This window comes from Protopterus annectens, chromosome 1.part0 (genome assembly GCF_019279795.1).
Source record: "Protopterus annectens isolate FY-2018-M chromosome 1.part0, PAN1.0, whole genome shotgun sequence".
Lineage (NCBI taxonomy): Eukaryota > Metazoa > Chordata > Ceratodontiformes > Protopteridae > Protopterus > Protopterus annectens.
Genome location: NC_056725.1, coordinates 812,648,549 through 812,664,117, shown reverse-complemented (window position 1 = coordinate 812,664,117; position 15,569 = coordinate 812,648,549). Strand labels below are relative to the sequence as shown.

At 42.6% G+C, this 15,569-nt stretch overlaps 1 protein-coding gene across 1 annotated transcript in view; it reads left to right on the top strand.

The window, feature by feature from the left end:
• The window catches only part of CNKSR3 (CNKSR family member 3), a 723,720-nt gene that overhangs the window by 676,121 nt on the left and 32,030 nt on the right, over positions 1-15,569 (top strand). The window contains exon 9 of the mRNA XM_044063355.1: positions 4,581-4,727. Coding sequence (XP_043919290.1) covers positions 4,581-4,727 — 147 coding nt within the window. The remainder of the gene's footprint in view (positions 1-4,580; positions 4,728-15,569) is intronic.

Here is a 15,569-nt window from a genome sequence, read left to right as displayed (position 1 = left end):
TCAAACAGGACAACACACTCGTGCTGCTCTATGTTCAAATCACCATAGGCAAAATCCAATACCACTTCGTTGCAAGCTATAAATCCCCCTCTATTACCCAGGAAACCCATATCATGTATTTAAACTTAATAGAAACACTCACCTTCTAACCAAATACCACATTCGCAGGCAATTTTAATTATTCCACTATTAACTGGGAATCCTTTATGACACAAAACATGCAGGCACAGAGATTTCTGTTTTTTGTAAAAGCAAACTCCCTGACCAGTACACCAAACAGGGGTGCAGCCGTACTGGATCTGTTTCTCACTGATATGGGAGAGTGCTGCACACCACCTACTGTAATGTCTTCCCTGGTAAGGTCAGACCACAGAATGGTCTCCTTTGAAGTAAAAATAAAACCTGGACCCCCAGTTAAACTTGGAATATTTAGGAACTACTCTAAGGCTAATTTCCTGCTATTAAGTGATAACATGAAAAATTTCAAGCCCCCATAAACCCTGAGAACGCTACTGCCTATGCAGAACTGTTCGCAGAAACCCTGTACATGCTAATAGCTATATAGAGGCAACTGTATCCACCAGAGAGAAGCATTGAACTAACTCAAAAAAACAAGGCACCCTGGTGGAACTACAAAATCATTAGGCTGTATAACAGAAGACAGTCATGGTAAAAATTAGGAGGTACTGCACACAGCAGGATAAAAGCACTCTCATCAAACTAAGCAAACAACTCTGAGGACAAATAGTCTACCAAAGCCAAATGTGAGGTAAATTTGGCCTCCCATGTCAAGGATATCCACAAAGCATTCTTTAGCTGTGTGTGCAACCTCAAAGGCAATGCACAATTTTGTGCAGGGCTCATTGTAAATGGAGCCACCTATACTAAGCCAGAAGATATAGCAAACCTACTTGCTGATAAATTCAACTCCAGCTTTACCCATCTCTCCCTCTCAATCTTCCCTCAGGAAATACCATCATATATAACTCCCTCTGCTATCACTAAGGAGCTGGTCCTTAATTCTCTCTCTAAGGTCAAGAACACTGCATCAGTGAGCCCAGGCAGTATCCCAGGATGCCTTCAGAATAGTATGATACATGACCTATCACGACCTCTGGAATTGTACTTTAACATAGCCTCCAAACAGGCTTTGTGCCTCATGAATGGAGAACAGAAACAGTCATTCCTCTCCACAAAGGTGTGCCATTTACAGACCCTGGAAACTACAGACCCGTAAGTCTTACTAGTCTTTTATATGTAAAGCCATTGAAAGATTTATCATGGAAATGATCAATAGTGATGTAGTAAACCTCCAGACACTGGACCCAGCCCAAAGGCAGGTCATGCATACTCAACCTGATGGACTTCTTTGAGAAGGTCACCAAAGCAATGGGTGAGGGCAGAATGGTTCACATTGCCTACCTTGACCTGGCCGAGGCATTTGACACAGTACTCCACTCAAGCATTGTTGACAAACTCAATAGGTTAGGTACAAACCTGTATGTCCCCGTTGGGTAGCCAGCTGGCTCACAGACAAAAACCCAGGAAGTTAGAATTGGGGAGGCCACCTCTACAAAGAGGCCAGTCACAAGTGGACTCCCTTCAGTATTGCAGTGTCAGTCATTGGACTGCTCCTTTTTGGCATTTACTTCTCAGAAGTCAAGGCCAATGTCAGTGGTCTCTGCCTGACTAAATTTGCAGATGATTGTAAAATAGGAGCTGTCATTGAATATCACATTGACACAGATGTTTTCCAGGATGGGCTGACACAGACAAACAACTGGTGTCAGAGCAATGGACTAAAACTAAATGCCAAGAAATGCATAGTAGTATCCTTCGGGAAGTCATCCACCCCTGGTAAGTATCATATTGACAACACCGCCCTTAGAGCTGACTCATTAGTCAGGGACTTAGGAACACATATATACAGTAATCTAAGTTTTGACCATCACGTGTCTACAGCAGTGAGGAAATCATTCTGTGTTGCAGAATGTATAAACAAAGGTTTGGCATCTAAGTCAAAGGAAGTCACCTTTCTGCTGTATTCAGCATTCATCAGACCTAGCATTGAGTACAATGCCCCCTTTGGTATGTACCTAACCAGGCATAAATGGAACGTCCACAGAGGTTCCTCACTTAAACGAATACAGGGCTTAAGTAAAATGTCCTCTGTAGACTGCTTGAAGGCCGTATCCCTGTATTCTGTCTCCTACAGGCTTTTGAGGAGATATCTATGCCCGTCATACAGGGCATTGTTGGACTCCATTCTGATGGACCTCTTGCATTTCCACAAAACAAACAGAACCAGAATTACCAATTAAGACTTAAACTTTGCCTGTGATATAAATAGGACCTCCAGGAGAGACAGGTGTGTATCCCAAAGACTACCCTATCTCTGGAACAGGTTCCCCATCCATGTGAAGCAGAGTTCCTCCCTAACCCAATTTGTGTAATGTGGACAATTGGATGGGAAACGGGAAATTCATCCCTGGTTTGGCAGCTGTCTCTCTAATGGACACAGCCTGTAAATGGTCCTCTTCCAGGCCCCGCTTGTAAATGTTTCATCTCCCAAGCCCCTGTTTACTTATCAAGGGTATCAGAACTTGTCAAAGATTTGGAATGCATGGTAGACTTAAACAGGCCCTTTTGATTGTTAGCCTAGTTAACACCTATAAACCATAAGACTTGGGAAGGAGACCTGTTTAAGAGTCTATTAAGTGTTAGGTCTCCAGAGAGAGAAATTGGAAAACAGCTTGCTAACATTGCAGGTCAAAAGGGAATTCTAGGGAGGCAGAGGACGTATACTAGTAAGGATTTAAATCACCTTGGAGGAAGTACATCAAAAGCTGTAAAGTTGATATTTAGATTTAAGCAGGCTGTGAATGATAACAAGCAACTAGTGTTGCTATTTCAAGTGTCTGATTAGTGTTTCAGAAAGTCAAGAAAAAGATCACAGGTAACAATTAGGTATTTTGAAGATAGGAACATGTTTCATAATGGGATATTTGTAACTCCATGGATCTTAGTAGAGCATAAGTTAGTTTTAGTTTTAATAACTTCAGCTTAGGAAGGGCAAGCACAGTCAAGTAGCAGTTGGCATTGCTGCCTCACAGTTGATTTTCCTCTTCTCTTCTCAGCTGGGGTGCTTTTTGTTCAGAGTCTGAATGTCCTGTCTGTGTTTGTATTTGATTATGGTGGGTTTTCCAGATTCTTGCCATATCACAAAGTTGTGCCACAGATGAATTGGCAATCTTGCAAATTGCCTGTAGGTGTGGGAGCACATATGCACAGTTATGCTCCCTGCATTTGGCTGGTACCCCATCTGGAATGAGTTTCTCTGTCTTGCTCCCTTGGAGTGCCAGGATAGTCTGTGACTTGTCCATGACCTTCAACTACATAAAGCAGGTAGTCAAAGAATGAAGGAATGATTACTTTGGATGTATGTATTTATTATGTAAGAAAAAAGATCCATGGTTCATATACTACTTACTGCTAGTAATACTGAATGGCAAGTCAGAATTATTTTAATAGAACAAGACGTTATTGTACAGTACAAGCATGAGTGGACACATTCCAGCTTATGGGATATCTTAAGTAAATGGAGAATCAGACATTGGAGGAAGCCAAGAATACTGGTGTTGTGAAACCAAGAGGTCTAGTCAACTAGCTGATAGGCATCTGCATAACTAAAACAGAAACACTAGTGCTTTGCCACTATTTAGCTCATTTGCTCTAGTGGCGCTCTGGAGATTTGTACTGTAATTTCCAATGATTGCATCCTGAGCTTTTTCACAAAATTTATCTCCTCGCAAATTTAACCTCTCTGGAGCCATAATGTTACTAAAGAAATCTTAATGGCAAATTTTTCAGCACACCCAAATCTTTACAGTTGTAAGTGTCTGTCTTAAACTGGATTTTATAAACTGCAATAAACAGTAAATATTAATTTTGTTGTAATATTTTGCAAACAGTTTACAGTATCTCTGTAGTCACTTAAGCTACATGTATGCTTTCGTTAGCATTTTGTTTCTCCATCTGTGAACTTTGAGTCTAAGCAGTTCACTCTGTTACTTGGTTGCTGAAATATTGAGAAAATTGAAAGTTATGACGGTATGAATAGTATGTGAACTTGAATATCTCTTAGCAGTACTAGGCATAGCCTATATTAGAAGCATTTCAGAATCAGTAGGATGCAACTCCTGGAAAACCTTAAGGCGTTACTAGGATGTGAAGTGTTAGTGATTACTGAAGGTATATAGATACCTTACAGATGAGACTGCTTAGCAGTTAACTGATTCTTTGTAATGAAAATTTTAATGGCATCCAGATTTTTTTTTTTTAAATAAGATGTGTACACACAGCATTCCTAAGAATTCTTATTGAAAGAGCACTTATTCTTTTGTTCATTGTTCTCCCAAATTAAGTGGTGTGAGGTGTGAGTTGTAGGTATTTGCATTCATATACATTTGTAGCTTTTCATAGTCTTTTTGTGCATGTGTAGTTGTAGCTCTTTGAAAGCAGGTAAAAATGATGTACATTAATTGAACTGTGTTTTAAAATAACCTCCTTATTTTTGGAAGGTGGGTTGGCAGCTTAAAAATCTTGTTGGAAAATTACGAGAGAACCCTGTAGAAGTTGTACTACTATTAAAGAAGAGACCAGCAGGAACCAACAGCTTTTCCCCAGCACCTCTGAAGAACCTTCGATGGAAACCTCCACTTGTGCAGGTAATATCCAATAGCCACATAATTTGCTTGTTTGCTTATTTATGTCATTAATAATTCACTTATGTATGTCACTTACTTGTATACATCATTTGCTTTGTTTTGTTTATTCTTTAGTAGTAAAGTGCAGTGGAGGAATTAAGTTCAACAATTACATGTTCCGACTTCAGAAACCTTCTTCATTGGATAACCCTTGGGATTTCCTCTCCTGCCATTCTGTTTCAGCAAACTATTCTTTTCCTACCGTCTACGCAGTTTGGGTTGGTTAATCCTCTTGCATATGCCATGTCATCATGTGTCAGTCAAGGAGTATGTACCAAGCCTCTGTGCCTGTCACTTCTTCATTGCCATCTATACCATCCATTGCTTATTCCTAGTTTTCATTGTGGAACGGTTCACAGTTTCATTATATAAGAAGATGAAACTTTCCAAGTATTTCTTCTGTCAACAGATTACAAACCAAGACCCCACATTGTCACTTCCTTTACTGCTTTAGGGGAGGATAATGATGTCAGGTGCTACCTTAAGTGCCAACACTTTAACCCTTCCCCTCACAAATGAAGGTGGGAGAAGCCCAAGGCTAGAGTAGTGTGAGAGGGTGAAGGAGTGAGAAGCTAAATATTGGTTACATCCTGTGCCTTCAAAGGCCATTTGTAGGATACTTCCACATGTTACTAGCTTGCCTTTGGTTATGAAGGCGTTGAATTCACACTCTCTGAGAGACCCTTGAAAAATGCAGCTGTAGCAGCCACTTTGGAGAAGGAGGCAGCATTCCTCTTGAGATGAAAGCATGTATGCCATCACATAAGTGTATCTAAAGCATGCTTACACCCAACTTGCTGACATGGAAGTAGCATGTGTTCAGTGGTCACACTTGGAACAGAAGAGTATTCCCCAGTGGTTTCTACAATGTCCATCCCCAAAGTCTAGCAGGAATTCATAGCCTGGGTTTGCAAGGATCCCTTGCATTATAGCCAGCATGCAAGATAGCTATAGATGTTTGTCAACCAGTTTGCATTTGGTGGGCTCCACCTTCACAGGTGTAGGGGCACACCTATATTCTGATGCTATCACCAAGAACTGCAAAGACCTGTCTATTTCACTGACCACTTTTTGACATTCAGGGCCATATCTTCTATCTCATGATCCTTCAGTTGTGCAGCAAAAGTGGGCCTGCCCATTCAGGAGCTAGGAAGGAAAAGTTTTCTCCTTCAAGCTCTGTGCCCTTGTAAGGGTCTTTTTAAGGTGGAAAATATACATCTCTTAAACAGATTAGATCAATAAATCCCTTACCCTGCAATTCCTTCTGAATGCCCCCCCCCCACCCCCACACACACACACACGCGCGAACACTTTGTGGAAACTCTTAAGTCTGACCAGGTCCTGTGTGTATGGCCCTGTGAGTCCTTTGCATTCTTCCCAGAACCTCCTTAGTCATTGTTTGGTTAAGAATGTTTAGAGATCTGGGTCCGCTGTTCCACTAAGTCTGACTTTGCTATCCTCTGAGCCTGGAAACATTGCCACTCTCTCCCTGTTTCCTTGGAGATAGATTCCTCCGTAAGCCTCCTGCTGGATGGAATACTATCCTGACTTGGGCATCAAAGGGTGGACTCCTGTGTAAGTTCGGTGCAGCACGGCCCCAGAGACTGCAGCATCTTTCTCTCTTCTCACCTAATAGAGTGAAAGATTTTTTATTATGGTAAGTAAGAGGGCTGCCTTTTTCGAGTATGATGTTCTCAGATTCTTCTCTACTTGGCTGTGTTCCAGTACCCTTTCCCATTATTGAGAAGGCACTGAAGAGTATGTCGGAACTGAAAGAAACTCTGGTTGAAACCCTTTCAGTTACTTCTCCAGTAGATATCTGTGCAACCCACTGTAATGACTGTTTTGTGCATGGCTCAGGCTCTCTTTTAGATAACTAAGGTAGGTTATTCTAAGTGCTCTCTTCTGGAGAAAGTTGTTTTTTGGGCAGACTTCCCAAGACTTAATTGAGAACCTTCAAAACATGAGATTTCATAGGCAGTTACTAGGTGTGCAGTCTAAGAAACCATTGAGAAGCCTAGGTCAAATTCCCAGTTACATCCAAGCACTTTGTGAGTTGCTTAAGGTCACACAGTAGGCAAATGAAGACTTAGGGAATCAAATCCTTTACCATAGCCTTACCCTCCATGACAACTGCAGACACAGGGTTTTGCCACTGGGGAAGGTCTGTGTTGTGCTATCGTGTCCTTTCTTCTTCCAGACCAACCAATTCTCTATGAAGAATTTGCTCTTTATAGGAAAAGGAGGCCTTCAGTCATTGTTGCCTCCCCCAACTTTGTTGGCAAAGTTCCCAAGGAAGGGGCGACTACAACAGTGACAATCCTGACTACCACTTTGGACTGCCAGTGGTATGCTGGTTTAGGAACCCCATTTTAGAGAGCCTTCACCTCTGACTTCTGGATTCTCTTTGTGGTCACAGTAAACTACATCTGCAGAAAGGGATTCACTCTGAGACCAAGTCATTTCTAAAGGTCTTGGAGACTGCACCTCCGAGGAGAGACCGAGGCTGTCCCTTCTTTGGAGACTGGGCAGAGAAATAAAAGCATGATGTTATCTTTCCTTTTACTGGCTGCACTGGGGATAAGATGCTATCTGTCCAGTTTGGCCCTCAATGACTTTAAATATGGTATTTTGAAGTCCTGGATCTTCACTCTCCAGCAGGCCATTCCCAGGCTGCAACAGGGCACCTGGATGGTATAACAGAACATGATCAACACCTTTTGACGTATTGTAGTTTGGCATCCACAAAGAAAGTTTCTTAATTTTGCTGCAGTTAGGAAACACTTCAACTGCAAAGTGCTTCTGTTTGTTTTCTCCTCTGCACCCAGTGCATTGCAGTAGGATTGCATGTGTTTCCATACCTGATTGACTGATTTAACATGGCCACATTGAGAGGAAGTCCTGATTGCATGCTTCTTTTGAGCTCTGCCATACACTCGAATAAGTCATCTCTGAGGCCTGACTTTGAGGACTACCTTTAATTTGGGCATAAGTGGACAGTCCTTACTATCAGTCATTCCTGTAGAGAGAGAGAGAGAGAGAGAGAGCCTAAGTAGTCATGGCCTTGGCCTCCCATTGTAAATGTGTAGTGGAGACATTCACACTTGAAGCCTCTGCACATCTTATCCTTTATGACAGGAATAACAGTCATGGCTTCTTTTGCATGCCTGTGGATGTGGGTGCTGTGGTGAATAGTGTAGTGTCATTGGCTGCATTTTTGTCATATTGTTGTGGATATTTTTTCAGTGTCACCCCTGCCCCTGGTTGCTGAAGTGAACAGTTCCCACCAAACCATTTGTGGATTCTCCTTTCCTACAGCAGAAGTCACAAGTCTTGATAATGATGCTTCATCGTTTGATGAGGTGTCTGGGTCCTGACATCACTGGATATGGCTCCACTCAGAGGGAGTTCTGCACTTTTGGCTAATTACTCATGTATCCAGCTGATAGAAGATTTCGAAAGGGGAGCTAAGACTCTAGTCCCTCCTGATCATCTGATCATGTTAGACAGCCATTCCATGGTATTGTATTTAAAGAACTGGGGCAACATGTGCTATCATCTCCTGTGCAAAGGGATGATGCATTTCTTGTACCATGAACTAAAGCATCTTTGCAGCTTTTCACATCTCATCAAAAGTAAATATACTTGTGAATGTAAGAATTTAGAAAGGAGTAGTAACTGTTCGTGTTGTCTACAGCAGTTAAAGTGGGCCTCACCAGATCTAAGCAAACCCTAACTTGATCAGCAACTACATTATGTTCTGCAGTCTTGAAGCTAAACCTCAGTCAGAACTTGTGGCTATCAAAAGGAACCACCAGTTCATGCTTCAGAAATGTTGCCATTGTGGACATTTGTGCTTCAGAAATGCTGCCACTGAATTAATCTGTGCCACAGCTACATAGTCAGTGATTCATACCATTACCACATGGGCTTTGATTCGATGAGATTCTTTGGGAATTAACCTTCTGAGCCCTTGTCTACAGGCCTTCCTCCAGCTCTGGTCTCCTGTGAGGTCAGAGTTTCTTCATTTAGGATTTTATCTAGAAACTGGTTACTGCTGCGGGCTTCAAAGTGAGATGCAATCATTGTGCTGTCCTCATAACTGCTCTGTGAGGAAGCCTTCTGCAATGAATGCCTCTTAACCATCTTATCCATTGTCTCTCTCTGTTTGGCTAGTCCCTTTATGCTGTATCTTAGGATGGATTTTTTTCAAGGATGTCAAGAAAATTATCTAATTTGTCACATTCTTTTATGCTTTTTTGTTTCTTTTCTTTTATGTTTTACTTGGCTTAGTGGATGCCCATTGAATGTATTATAGGGTGCCCAAGCTCATAAGTATTTGTTTAAGAGTCCTAGGGCGACCCAGAAACTATTTCTCAAGGGCCTAAAAGGTGTTAAAGCTTCTGTGGTTAAAAATCCTGTTCCCACTGATAAAGAGGCAAGGGCTTTGGATAGGTGGGGAAAGAAAGTGTATACTTCTTCCACTCTAGCCATGAGAGCATTGAATTGTCAGTTTCACATGCTAAAATATCAGAATTATCTCCTTTCACAATTGAAATCTAAGGTGGATGCTTTGGCGGAAGGTATTGAGTGTAAAGAGTTGCTGGATTTGGTTCATGTGTCTGAACAAGTGGGTAAGCATTCTTTGCAATGTGGTTTTGATGCTGTACAGGCCTCCTCGAGGGTGGCTGCTACTAGTTCTGTTCTTCACAGGCATGCCTGGTTGAAGGATCAGAATTTAGCTGAGCATGTTAAGACAAGGATTTTGGATGCTCCTTTACAGTCTGATGTGTTGTTTGGATCGCCTGTGGAAGCAGTTTTAAAGAAAATGGAGGACAAAGCTAAGTCTATGCAAACTGTTAAAGATTTTTTGCAGGTGCAGCCACCGAAGTTTAGTAGAAATTGGCCTGCTAAGGGGTGGACATATCCTGCTTATGATTCCCAGTCTAGGGGTAGGTCTAGGCGTGGTAGGGGCAGGGCTCAAGGTTCTTTTAGGCCTAGAACAGGAGTTCACCTGCTCAGACTTCTGGTGAGGGCAGGGGTCAGTCCTTTCGTAAACAGACCCAATGACCTGTCTTTTCAGCTGCCAGTAGATTCCCGTCTGGCAGCTCCTTTGGGAGGAAGACTGTCTCTTTCAAAGAAAATTGGGATTTAATTACTCAAGACAAATGGGTGTTGGATATCATTCACCACGGTTACAGATTTTATTTCCATACAATGCCCCTTTCAAAGGCATGCCAGACGTTCCTCCTCCACAAAGAAAAGAGGCTCACAAGCAAGTTTCTCAGTTACTCCAGATAGGGGCCATTCAGCCAGTCCCTGTATCAGAAAGGGGCCTAGGATTTTATTCTCGCCTGTTCCTAGTACCAAAGAAGGGGAACACGTGGAGACCAATCTTGGATTTATCTCTCCTCAACACTTTTCTGGACATTCCCAAGTTCAAGATGTTGACGTTACAACAGCTTTTACCTCTGCTGGGCAAAGATCACTGGATGGTAACTTTAGATCTCAAGGAAGCTTACCTTCATGTGCCTATACGGCTAAGTTGCAGGAAGTATCTGCGGTTTCGAGCTGGAAATTCTCATTATCAGTTCTCTGCATTGCCCTTTGGCTTATCTACTGCTCCAGAGTATTCACAAAGGTTCTGGCTCCAGTGATAGCTTACTTCAGGCTTCAAGGAATTCAAATCTATCCTTACTTGGACGACTGCCTGATTCTGGCTCAAGAAAAGGAAGATCTTCTACAGCATCTGGAACATGTCATAGCAGTGCTAAGATGCCTAGGGTATTCTGTGAACGAAATAAAGTCCAGTCTAGTACCCTCTCAAGACATGTGCTTTCTGGGTGTGAGACTGAATACAGCAGCCCAGATGGCCTTTTAACCCCGGACAAACAAAGAGTCTATCACTTTACTTCCATCAACTATCTCATCAGTCCGTGCTGACTGCAAGGACAGTCCTTCAAGCATTAGGGTTCATGGCATCTTGTATTCTGGTGCTTCCCAATGCCAAACTGCATATGAGGAAGCTACAATGGTATCTCAAAATGTATGGACACAGCACTGCCAGGATTTGGACACTGTCATTCAAATAATACCTTGCCTTCAAAAAGAATTTTTGTGGTGGGCTCAGGAATGTCACCTAAACAAGGACTCTCTGTGACCCGCCAGAGGCGAAGTCAGATTTTAACGACAGATGCCTCGGACATTGCTTGGGGAGCTCATCTAAATGGAAAGTGGATACAAGACAAGTGGCCTGCCAGACTACAGCATCTACATATCAACATGAAGGAGATGTTAGCAGTCCAGTTTGCATTAATGGCTTTCAAGGAGTTACTTCTTCCAGGGCAGGTGTTGATTCTAACAGACAACACAACTGTCATGTGGTACATCAACAAGCAAGGGGGAACACATTCTTATCCTTTATGCAGGCAAGCAATGATTTTATGGGAGACTGCGCTAAGCTTGCAACTAACTCTTCAGGCAAGGTTTCTGCCGGGAGCACAGAACTCCTTAGCAGATGTGTTAAGCAGACAAATCATGGATCCCCACGAGTGGAAACTGGATCTTCATGTATTTCAAACATTGACAGTGTCATGGGGAACTCCAGACATAGATCTGTTCACTTCTCCACTAAACCACCAGCTGCCACAGTATTGCACAAAGGGGTTTCATCACACAGCTTGGAAAGTGGATGCTCTGTCTTTCAGTTGGAAAAACCTTCATGTGTATGCCTTTCCTCCTCTGCCTCTTCTTCCAAAGGTACTATTAAAGGTCAGGCAAGACAGGCCAAGGATGATTTTGATAGCTCCAGATTGGCCTCGGCAACACTGGTACCCACTACTACGGAGTCTGGTAAGGAAGCCTCCATGGCCTTTACCTCTGATTCCTCATCTGTTATCTCAGAAGGATGGTCATCTGCTCAATGTCAAGCTTCACTCTCTTCATCTAACAGCCTGGCATCTTCTGTGTTGAAACACAGCAGGTCTCAACTTCCTCAACAAGTTTTAAATGTGATTATGGAAGCTAGAAGACCTAGTACAAGGAAAGTGTACGCAGACAAATGGAAGAGATTTTATTTTGGAGTACAGCAAAGAATTTGGGGTTTCTGAGCCTAATTTGAGTGTGGCTCTTCAATACCTTACTGAGTTATTGGACAAAGGTTTGTCCTTCTCTTCCATTAAGATTCATGCTGCAGCAATTTCAGCTCACTATGATTGTGACCCACCATTGTTTTCGTGATCCTTTGTTCAAGCAGTTTCTTAGAGGGGCAAAGAATATAAGACCCCCACGTAGAGCTCCTACTCCTGCTTGGGATCTCAATTTTGTGTTGGAAAAACTTACTCTACAACCTTTTGAGCCTGCGGCTACTGCTGAATTGAAATACTTGTCATGGAAGACTGCTTTTCTGTTGGCTATTACTTCTGCAAGAAGGGTGTCTGAGTTGCAGGCCCTTATGGCAGTAGAGCCATTTTTGATTTTCCATAAGGATAGGGTATCATTACGTACTAATCCTTCCTTTTTGCCTAAGGTGGTTTCTAGTGTGGCTTTAAACCAAACTATTCATTTACCTACTTTTTATGCAGACCCCCAAAATAAAGGGGAAAAGATTTTGCACACTTTAGATGTACACAGGCAATTCGTTATTATTTAAGCAGGACTAAGGATTTTAGGCAGTCTCAGCAGTTGTTTGTTTCTTTTGCTTTGAGTTCACAGGGCAAGCCTGTGTCAAAACAAACTATTTCTAGGTGGATTGGCTTTTGCATTGCATTTTGTTATTCCCATCATGGCAAGGAGATTCCAGCTGGGATTAGGCCTCATTCCACTAGGGCTACTGCCACTTCAACAGCATTTCTAAGGGGTGGCAACTAGGATAATTTCGAAGCAGCTACTTGGAGTTCAGTGCATACTTTCTCTAAGCATTATCACCTTCCTATCTACTCTAAGTCTAGGGCTGGTTTTGCCACAGCTGTTTTGCAAGGCATGTTGTCAGCTCCTGCTTCTTTATGATTTGCCAGCCTCCCTTACCTCTGCTTTGGGATTCTACCCAATAGTTAGGACTGCAGCAATGGGGAACCAAGAACATAGTACAGTTTTGTACCTACCATAAATGTAGATGTTCGAGGATCCCATTGCTGCAGTCCAATTTACCCTCCCTCCTTCCCTCTGTGTTTAGGGGTGGTTGTGTAGGTGAGGTTACATGCTTATATTTTTTGTATATATTCTTGTATATATTGTACATATTTTTGGTGCAGGTATTTTGGGCCTTGTCTTTTTAGGATCTTCTGACATCTGGGGCAAGAAAAGACTGAGGATATGACGTCGGTCATGCGCATTAGTACCCTGACGTACTGACGTCAGTCTAATGCGCCCTGACCGACGTCAGCCTTATACTCTGGTATTCGGGCCGACTGGATGCGGACTATACCCAATAGTTAGGACTGCAGCAATGGGATCCTCGAACATCTACATTTATGGTAGGTACAAAACTGTACTTTTTGTGCATGGCTCAGGCTCTCTTTTAGATAACTAAGGTAGGTTATTCTAAGTGCTCTCTTCTGGAGAAAGTTGTTTTTTGGGCAGACTTCCCAAGACTTAATTGAGAACCTTCAAAACATGAGATTTCATAGGCAGTTACTAGGTGTGCAGTCTAAGAAACCATTGAGAAGCCTAGGTCAAATTCCCAGTTACATCCAAGCACTTTGTGAGTTGCTTAAGGTCACACAGTAGGCAAATGAAGACTTAGGGAATCAAATCCTTTACCATAGCCTTACCCTCCATGACAACTGCAGACACAGGGTTTTGCCACTGGGGAAGGTCTGTGTTGTGCTATCGTGTCCTTTCTTCTTCCAGACCAACCAATTCTCTATGAAGAATTTGCTCTTTATAGGAAAAGGAGGCCTTCAGTCATTGTTGCCTCCCCCAACTTTGTTGGCAAAGTTCCCAAGGAAGGGGCGACTCCAACAGTGACAATCCTGACTACCACTTTGGACTGCCAGTGGTATGCTGGTTTAGGAACCCCATTTTAGAGAGCCTTCACCTCTGACTTCTGGATTCTCTTTGTGGTCACAGTAAACTACATCTGCAGAAAGGGATTCACTCTGAGACCAAGTCATTTCTGAAGGTCTTAGAGACTGCACCTCCGAGGAGAGACTGAGGCTGTCCCTTCTTTGGAGACTGGGCAGAGAAATAAAAGCATGATGTTATCTTTCCTTTTACTGGCTGCACTGGGGATAAGATGCTATCTGTCCAGTTTGGCCCTCAATGACTTTAAATATGGTATTTTGAAGTCCTGGATCTTCACTCTCCAGCAGGCCATTCCCAGGCTGCAACAGGGCACCTGGATGGTATAACAGAACATGATCAACACCTTTTGACGTATTGTAGTTTGGCATCCACAAAGAAAGTTTCTTAATTTTGCTGCAGTTAGGAAACACTTCAACTGCAAAGTGCTTCTGTTTGTTTTCTCCTCTGCACCCAGTGCATTGCAGTAGGATTGCATGTGTTTCCATACCTGATTGACTGATTTAACATGGCCACATTGAGAGGAAGTCCTGATTGCATGCTTCTTTTGAGCTCTGCCATACACTCGAATAAGTCATCTCTGAGGCCTGACTTTGAGGACTACCTTTAATTTGGGCATAAGTGGACAGTCCTTACTATCAGTCATTCCTTTAGAGAGAGAGAGAGAGAGAGCCTAAGTAGTCATGGCCTTGGCCTCCCATTGTAAATGTGTAGTGGAGACATTCACACTTGAAGCCTCTGCACATCTTATCCTTTATGACAGGAATAACAGTCATGGCTTCTTTTGCATGCCTGTGGATGTGGGTGCTGTGGTGAATAGTGTAGTGTCATTGGCTGCATTTTTGTCATATTGTTGTGGATATTTTTTCAGTGTCACCCCTGCCCCTGGTTGCTGAAGTGAACAGTTCCCACCAAACCATTTGTGGATTCTCCTTTCCTACAGCAGAAGTCACAAGTCTTGATGATGATGCTTCATTGTTTGATGAGGTGTCTGGGTCCTGACATCACTGGATATGGCTCCACTCAGAGGGAGTTCTGCACTTTTGGCTAATTACTCATGTATCCAGCTGATAGAAGATTTCGAAAGGGGAGCTAAGACTCTAGTCCCTCCTGATCATCTGATCATGTTAGACAGCCATTCCATGGTATTGTATGTAAAGAACTGGGGCAACATGTGCTATCATCTCCTGTGCAAAGGGATGATGCATTTCTTGTACCATGAACTAAAGCATCTTTGCAGCTTTTCACATCTCATCAAAAGTAAATATACTTGTGAATGTAAGAATTTAGAAAGGAGTAGTAACTGTTCGTGTTGTCTACAGCAGTTAAAGTGGGCCTCACCAGATCTAAGCAAACCCTAACTTGATCAGCAACTACATTATGTTCTGCAGTCTTGAAGCTAAACCTCAGTCAGAACTTGTGGCTATCAAAAGGAACCACCAGTTCATGCTTCAGAAATGTTGCCATTGTGGACATTTGTGCTTCAGAAATGCTGCCACTGAATTAATCTGTGCCACAGCTACATAGTCAGTGATTCATACCATTACCACATGGGCTTTGATTCGATGAGATTCTTTGGGAATTAACCTTCTGAGCCCTTGTCTACAGGCCTTCCTCCAGCTCTGGTCTCCTGTGAGGTCCGAGTTTCTTCATTTAGGATTTTATCTAGAAACTGGTTACTGCTGCTGGCTTCAAAGTGAGATGCAATCATTGTGCTGTCCTCATAACTGCTCTGTGAGGAAGCCTTCTGCAATGAATGCCTCTTAACCATCTTATCCATTG